This window comes from Triticum dicoccoides, chromosome 3B (assembly GCF_002162155.2).
Source record: "Triticum dicoccoides isolate Atlit2015 ecotype Zavitan chromosome 3B, WEW_v2.0, whole genome shotgun sequence".
NCBI lineage: Eukaryota > Viridiplantae > Streptophyta > Magnoliopsida > Poales > Poaceae > Triticum > Triticum dicoccoides.
Genome location: NC_041385.1, coordinates 394,011,134 through 394,019,640, shown reverse-complemented (window position 1 = coordinate 394,019,640; position 8,507 = coordinate 394,011,134). Strand labels below are relative to the sequence as shown.

Genomic DNA, 8,507 nt, shown 5'->3' with positions numbered 1-8,507 from the left:
CTTGTACATAGCTCCGCCATTATCCGGATCAATGAGCATGTCCACATCCTTATAGCAGCATGCCAAGAAAATCACCCCGTTTGTCCGCCCTATCGGCCAAATCAAAGAAGATCGATCTAGACACCGACAATTAATTGCAGCTGGCCGGAATATCGGACCTGATGAATGTCAGTAACTAGGCAGAGACGAATCATGATCGAGATGCTCTGATTCCTCTCCTCCTTTACCTGTGTGATGTGTGTTCCTCTCTCTCTCCCTCTCATTTTGGCGTGTGTGTGTGTGAGAGAGAAATTACGACGCAACATGAAGAGACATACAAAAAATAGCACCGTTGTTGTGCTCTCATTCTTAGGTGACTGCTTCCCTGACATTTCCTAATGACTTCTCTCTCGAGACGTGCGTATGGGCTTGCGCTGGGCGAGGGCGACGTCAGGTGTTGGTGGACCATGTATTGGCGATTCACGAAAGCGATGGCCAACTCGGGAGTACTTGCGCCTCCTCGGTGCTAGGAGGTCCTCCAAGTCGCACACCTCTAGTGACTCTGCCTTGCCGGGGCTTGCAATCTGCACTGGCCACGTCGATTGACCCTCCTTGTGGAGACGGAGGAGTTAAAAAAGACCATCCGCAAGAGGGAAGAAACAAGGGGGATGGTGCGAGCGTGTGGCTGATGGAGAAGGGGAACCAATGGTGGAGACGATGGAGCGGTTGTTTTCTTGCTTATTTCTTCATCAATATGTGAGGAGTTTAAATCGTGGGTGAAATCGTCACCCATGGGGAAGAGAAGGTTGAACCATTACCAGATCAGTTTTGAAACTGAGTCCATTGTTCAGACTTTATTTTTTATTTTAACAACACAAGTGAGCAAATAATTCGACCTATCGCCATCTGCGCTCGTCGCCAAAAGTAACAGCGCCCCTCAGCTCCAATCCCCCATCTCCCAAGCCAAATCAAACCCAAGGAAAGCCCAAATAGAAAAGCGTGCTGTTTTTTCCTCCTCTCGTGCGCCTCCCACCCCCCGCGATCCCAATTCGATCCGCTCGCCCCTCTCCCGATCCACCCTCCTTCGCCGGCCGCCCAACCCGGCCGCCGCCGCCCGGATTCGCGCGGATTCGGCCGCGGACTCGCGCTCCCCGGGGTCGGAAACCCTAGATCCACCGCCGCCGCCACCATGTTCTGGCGCATGACCGGTCTCTCCGCGGCCTCGCCCGTGAGTTCCCTGCTCGTAGCTCCCCCCAATCCCCCTCCGCTCTCTCAGATTGGTTCGTCCGTCCGTCCCTATGTGCTGCGGTGGCTGCGAGCTTGGTCGTGGACCCGTTTGTTTAGATTGACACTGGATTGGGTGCGGCACTTGTTTGTGTGTAATGCTCGCTTGCTCTTATTTTGTTCCTGGCTGCGCTGCGACTGCGAGTTGTGTGATTTTGCATTGGCGAGCTCGTGCATGTGCTGTTCTCGTGATTGGGGCGGGTTGCAGGGATGGAGTAAATGCCTTGGCTTCGGATTTGGTTATGTTTTGCATGCAAGTTAGCCCTGGGGATGACTCGGATCGTTGTGTAGACGGGGATGCATATAGCAAAGCTGCTGTGTTTCTAAAACTGAATCTCTGATCTGATGTGTGATACTATTTGATTAGCATCCTAAACTGAAGATTCATATGAGTTGGGTACTTACGCTGTTTTATGAAGAACTTGGCTGGAACAGTGTGCCAGTGTAGCTGTTCCTCCTTTTTTCCCCCATTCTTATGAGTTACTTGGTCTCTACTGATTTTCTTCTGAGATAATACCATGTTTGAGCAAAACGAAGTACCTTTCGAATTCCAATTCCATTCGTTGATATTGTGTTCAGTTGCCTTAAAGAAAAATCTTGTGTTCAATCATCCAAACTCAGCTGTACCCGGAATTGTCTGATAATATTACTAAGTGGCTCCGTTATTCCATCTCATGGCCCACATGAATCATGAATAATAATGATAACTATACTATTATTCCATAGTCAATGTAAATAAATTTCATGACCTCAATGATATCTTAATATATTTTCATAGTATTGTAGAAACAAAGGTTATGAATCAACTTATACATAACTTAATATATTATTATTTCAGGTGGATACAATCCTAGACAAGGAAAATTTTACACTTGAAGAACTTCTTGATGAGGATGAAATTATTCAAGAGTGCAAAGCACTGAACACCCGACTCATAAATTTGTAATTTCCTTGAGCTTCTGTTATTAGCCTGAGGTTTACATGGGTGGCATGTTTATTTTATTGTATAACCTTACTATTCATGTTCATCGTGTGTACTAGAGTAACAAAGAAGAATTTTATACTTTTCTCTTGAGATAGCTGCAACCGTTTTAAAGGAAGCACAGTCGCTTATTAAGTTAAGGAAATTATGAACCAGTCTACATATATCAGACAAGTACAATTATTTTTGCACTTAATAGTTGCTGTTTTAATCCCATCATAGGAAGAAAATCTGCCCAGAATTTGTAGTTTGTTTTTGGCACTAATGCTGGCAGTAGTGCTTTCTTCTAAATAGATGGTTCACATAGTTCTTTTGTTTATAAGCAAGGATCACTATTTTCTGAGTATGCTCTTCTTGAGGTTTAACTGTTTCTATTCCCCCTTTCCTTTTCCTCTCCAAATAGATTCCTAGTTTTATCTATATTAACCTGCAAAGAAGTGAATCTGATGCCTTCTGAGCAAATACAAGTTATTAAACTAGTATTTCGTACTGTCAAACCAAATTGGCCCGTTGAGTTTTCGTGATAGTTCATCTGGTTGAATGAATGAGTGATATAGTAAATACCTATGTTGGCCTTGATTTTCTTGACTGTTGGCATCCAGTGTTCCTTGAACTTATACTATTGTATTTCCCAGCCTATAATGCTTGAAATATTTTGTGTAGCCTGCGTGACAAGGCCCAGGTGGAACAATTGCTTCGTTATGTTGTTGAAGAAGTTCCGGATGAGGCTGAAAAAAAGCGCTCTTTCAAGTATGCAATTGGTCATTAACATTCATTGCCTGTAGATGTTACGGACTGAGTTTCCTCCTTTGTATAAATTCACCCATTCCTTGCAGGTTCCCTTTCATTGCTTGTGAGATATTTACTTGTGAAATCGATGTCATTTTGAGGACCCTAGTAGAGGATGAAGAGGTCAGAGTAAAAGCTTTCTTGTCCTTTTAGATATGTTTCATTACAACCATTCTAGCTAATTTTATTTCTCTTAATCTTCTGTATTACAGTTAATGGATTTGCTTTTCTCATTTGTGAAACCTGATCATCCACACAGCACATTATTATCTGGTTACTTCAGTAAGGTATTTCATTTTATTTGGATTATTTATATCTGAATCATGGCATAAATTCGTTGTAGAAGTTCCCTGCTGAAGTTTGGTCTTGCCTTTTGTTAATCTGATGTTGAGACTTCATCTTGAAGTTGCTGTCATATTTATTACAAGGCTGAAGTCTGTTTGATTACTTATTTGTTGTAGGTGGTAATTTGTTTGATGCTGCGGAAGACTGCCTCACTAATGAATTATGTTCAGGTATTCCTTGTGCTTGTATAAACAAGGAACAGTTTATTAACACGCACTTAAACTTATGGGGTATATGTTCATTTAGTGTACTTTCTTTGAATATTTGGGCGGTTTGGTTAATCAAGGCAAGCTAATATTTTGCGCTGGGTCTAGCTTTCATGCGAACAATTTTCTTCTGTGGTCACAAATTTCATCCCACAAGCTTGATTCTTGAGTATTTAATGGATTACAACACTCATTTTTTAATAGGAGCATCCAGAGATTGTTGTCCAACTTGTCGACCTGATTGGCATCACATCTGTAATGGAGGTAAGATGTAACTATTACATTTAGTGGATTGATGTTTTGGCTGCTACGGTTGGTTGACGCTGTTGCCCCTGGAATTCTTCAGGTGCTGATACGCCTGATTGGTGCTGATGAGACCATATATTCAAACTATGCTGATACAATGCAGTGGTTAGAAAATACAGATGTTCTTGGAATGATCGCAGATAAGTTTAGTTCATCGGTGAGTTCGGGAAATATTAACACTAGGGAAATGCATTTATTTGTTTATCTTGCCTTGTTGCCTTTGCATATATCTGCTTGTATTTTTGAGACATAATTGCATACAAACCTAGCATTTCATTTGATAAACATTTTGTCTTGAGATATTTTTTACCTATATGAACATAAGCCTCCTAAATAACAATATTCAGTTTCTCACTGAAAAACTTCAATTGAAATGTTTCTAGCAGAAATTTGACATACTTTAAATTGCCAAGCAGGACTCTCCTGAAGTGCATGCCAATGCTGCTGAAATTCTTTGTGCTGTGACTCGATGTGCACCTCCATCTCTCGCTGCAAAGATATGCAGTCCAAGGTCTCAATCTTAGAACTTTATTGCCTTCACAGTTTTAATCTTTATTGGACAGGGGAAAACCTTTCAGCAGGGAAGTCCATTGATTTTTTTTGGTAGTGGTGAGAATCACAGAAAGAATATCCGTGCATTTCTTCTAATCCTTTACTTGTAGAGAGTCCATGTCCAATTTATGCTTGTAAAGAGTCCATGTCCAATTTATGCTTGTAAAGAGTCCATGTCTAATTGTATCTAAAGAGGCTTTACATAGATGGTTACAAAGCCCTGCATTTACAAGTAGGTTTCTTTGTTGGTTTTCCTTTTTGGATCTGAAATATTTATGCTCCGTTTTATGAAATTGCAGTTTTGTTGGGAGGTTGTTCTGCCATGCTCTTGAAGGATCAAGACCCAAGTCTGTGCTGGTTCATTCATTGTCAGTGTGCATATCTTTACTGGACCCAAAAAGATTGGCATCAGCTTCCTATCAAGCATTCAGAAGCAACGCAAGTCATGGGGCATTGGTCACTGCCAGTCCTGAGACAGTTGATGGTATGCTCGAGAGTCTAGGTGAGTGTTGGGTATTTTGTGCAAGATTTTGTTAGGAAAACCTTATTCCTTACTCAATTGTAGACCTTGTCTACACTATACCGTGTGTCATGGTTTGCTAGATCTTTTTTTTTTGAGATTTATTGTTATAGCTGATATAACTTTTGTAGGTAATTTGCTCAACTTATTGGACACCTCTGCCGCTGAAAATGTTTTGCCTACAACTTACGGATGTTTACGCCCGCCTCTGGGGAAACATCGACTGAAGGTACTGGATGTTGCAAATCCTTTCAGTTGACCATTTGGTCATTTCAATCTTGTAGTGATTATTGTTGAGCCTTGAGCTCTTTGTTTCCTGTCCAGATGGACTTACTTTATTTGTATTTTGAGAAGGTTCTTAGTGTTGTCTGGACTGACCTACTATAATTTTGGTGTGGTTACCTGGGGTTTAGACGTAGACGAGATGCATGCATGCTTGGATCCTAGTGTGATCAAATGCTATTTGTATACCATTTCTTTTTACCTAGCCTTATAGAACGTATTAGTGTTATTTAGCACTGCATGCTCTTAAATTTCGGCAATGCTGTAGTGTCTTGGTAATTTTCTGCTCGCTTGTGTTAAGCTGGATATACCCTTTTTTACAGATTGTGGAGTTCATCTCTGTTTTGCTGACAGTTGGTAGTGAAACTGCTGAACAAGAGCTAATCAGCCAATCGGCAATAAAGCGCTCCATTGACTTATTCTTTGAGTAAGATGGATATATTATTTTCTTTTGCTTCATCATCGTTTAAAGGGCTATCTCATATGTTTGTTAAACCACAGGTACCCGTATAACAACTTTTTACACCATCATGTCGAGAATATAATTGTTTCTTGCCTGGAGGGTAAAAGAACAGAACTTGTCGAACATGTTCTTAATGAATGTGACATTGTTGGTAAAATTCTTGCTGCCAACAAGCTTTCTTCTTTGTCAACAGAGTCTAATGGGGTAAGTTATATTTATGCTATAACAGCTTTGACTTAATACTACCAAGAATGCCCCATCATGTGTTGCCTCTTGTGTGCAGCCTACTGTGCCGTCTGAAGGGAAAACCCCTTCAAAAATTGGGAATGTTGGTCACATGACAAGAATAGCCAATAAACTCATTCAGTTGGGAAATAGTAACAGCACAATCCAGACTCACCTGCAGGTATCTTTCCCATTTGTGCATCCACTCAATACTTTGTCTACAAGTATGATTTTTCTAGAGTTTTGTATGCCTTACTTTGACCTGGAATCTTTTGTTTGAGTAGGGTAACAGTGAGTGGGTTGAATGGCAGACAGATGTTCTGGTCAGGCGAAATGAGGTGGAGAATGTTTATCATTGGGCCTGTGGGTAGGTTTTCTTTCCTTGTTTAGCATGCTATATCTTGCTTTCATTTTCTCTAAGTATCGCTGGACTTGTATGCTGCAGACGCCCAACCTCGCTTCATGACCGTGGTAGGGATAGTGATGATGATGACTTCCGAGACAGGGATTATGATGTTGCAGCTCTGGCCAATAACTTGAGCCAGGCATTCCGCTATGGGATATACAGCAATGATGACATTGAAGAGGTATGCCAATGTGCTAGTTTTGTTAGATTTGATGGTTTGCTACTATCAAAATATTTATCCCTGCATCTTGCTACTGTTTCTACTGCTGTATTGTATATGCAGACATATTAATGATACATGCTGATCATTTGAATGCAGGCACAAGGGTCACTTGAACGTGATGATGAGGTATATTTAAGTAACCTATTGTTCTCTTGTTATTTGCACACGATTCTAGCATTCACTGCGATTAAACGTTGAGGCTTTCCTAAAAAAAATGTTTACTGCAATAAACTCTATGTACAAAAAGCCGACTATAAAGTATGAACTGCTGTGTAGTTTTAAGTTTGTTTGGAAACATATAACATTATGGTTAGTTTATCCATGGAGTGTATAATGCAGCAACAAGTATATTGTTTTCTTTTGAGTCTAATATAATCTCTTATATTTGCCTTTCAGGATGTCTATTTTGATGACGAATCAGCTGAGGTGGTAATATCTTCCCTGCGCCTGGGAGATGATCCGGACGGGTAATTTGCTATCTTAAATCGTACTCCAGCACCCTTGATTTTTCTCTCTTGAAGGAGGTAACTGATTGGCAATGTATCATGTGTTTAAAAGCAGTTCCCTCTTTACAAATTCGAATTGGTTCACGTTTGATGGAGAGAGAGGTATCAATGACCGTTTAGCTGCTTCTGTTCCTTCGTCCTCTCCCAACTCCGAGGAGGCTTCCCCAGACATCGAGGAAGCTGATGATGGTGAAGCAATTGGCACTGAGGATCAAATGGAAACTTTGGGTCATGGAAATGGCCCTGCTAAGGAGGCAGAAGATGCTGCAGAATGTACCAAACAGACAAATTTTAGCATTGAGAATGAGCAACTAGAAAGTGCAGAAGGTACCGAGCGGCATCCAGATGTTTCAATTGGTGGTACTGAAGCTAGCACAGACGAAGCTGCCTCTGAAGCAGCTGAATCTTCAGCCCCATCTACTGAGACACAGGCAGGGAGAACAGTTGATAAACCAGCTGGCTCATCTGATTTGGACAATCCTATCTCTGAAGCTTCACCGGATCCTGATGTCAATGGGAGTGATTTGGCTGGCTCGGCATTATCTTCTGAGCAAGCTGTCCGTAACGAAGATGTGGAGGTACCGATCAAGACTGATGCAGTTGTGGATACTGAAACGAAAACTGATGCAGTCGGGAATGTTGGAGTGAAAGCTGATGCAGTCGTGGAGGTACCAAGCAAGGAAGTATCTGCCGTGGATGTTGAAGCTAAAACTGGCGCAGCAGAAGCAAATGAGTGAAGTGGCAGCGTATCTCATGGACTGAAATGGCATAGCTGACGAGCAATTATTAGTCAGACCCCTCAGAAGACAGGCAATCATCTTTGCTTCAAGTGCTCATCAGCCACAAGCAACTTCGAAGCAAACTGCTGTACAATAAGCAAGTGTACTATTTTGCCTTCCATTGTGGCCAATCACTGTACAAATGAGCACCATTGTCTAACTGCACGCGCACACTTCATCAGAAATTGGTCAATTTGCTTCAAAATTTACCCTCCGTTTCATGGGGAACAATTGGTTGATGCGAAATGTCATTTGGCGGTAGTCTCGTGTCTTGCGATATGTGAAAGAACAATTCTTTTTGGATGGCAACTGTTTTGTCTACTTTAGTCTTTTGTTTCATTATTAGGTTAACTTTGGAGCTATAATATTTCATATGGTATTATTTCTAGTTTAGCTATTGTAATTCTTTCTGACTCGATGTGCTTCAGTTCAAATAGAGCATGCTATTTTTTTAATGAAAATATTTGTGCTCGTTGCTTTAAATTGTTTCAGATCCAGCTTGGCAAACACGTCTTTTTCTTGACCAGCTATTCCCTAACTGTGTTGTTCCGATGCAAAATTTAGTTGAACTAGGTGGACTACTAAAAATCCATGTGATTGTTACATACGATCTTAATTTCATGACAGGGCTAGCTCATGTCCTCTAGCGTGAGAAGCTCA

General features: G+C 41.3%; 1 protein-coding gene across 2 annotated transcripts; it reads left to right on the top strand.

Moving 5' to 3' along the window:
- Nucleotides 1–924: 924 nt before the first annotated feature.
- Nucleotides 925–8,302, top strand: LOC119276171 (serine/threonine-protein phosphatase 6 regulatory subunit 3-like). Of its 2 annotated transcripts, none has more exons than XM_037557178.1 (19): nt 925–1,207; nt 2,102–2,205; nt 2,909–2,995; nt 3,082–3,157; nt 3,247–3,321; nt 3,496–3,549; nt 3,790–3,849; nt 3,932–4,048; nt 4,308–4,402; nt 4,743–4,945; nt 5,095–5,192; nt 5,569–5,672; nt 5,747–5,912; nt 5,992–6,114; nt 6,218–6,300; nt 6,379–6,520; nt 6,659–6,688; nt 6,959–7,029; nt 7,121–8,302. In XM_037557178.1, exons 1-19 carry the CDS (start codon nt 1,169–1,171, stop codon nt 7,803–7,805), a joined length of 2,412 nt encoding a protein of 803 aa, XP_037413075.1. In that variant the 5' UTR covers nt 925–1,168; the 3' UTR covers nt 7,806–8,302. The 2 variants fall into 2 exon arrangements, with proteins under 2 accessions (XP_037413075.1, XP_037413076.1); XM_037557179.1 differs by having other exon boundaries at nt 926–1,207; nt 7,124–8,302.
- The last annotated feature ends 205 nt before the right edge of the window (nt 8,303–8,507 follow it).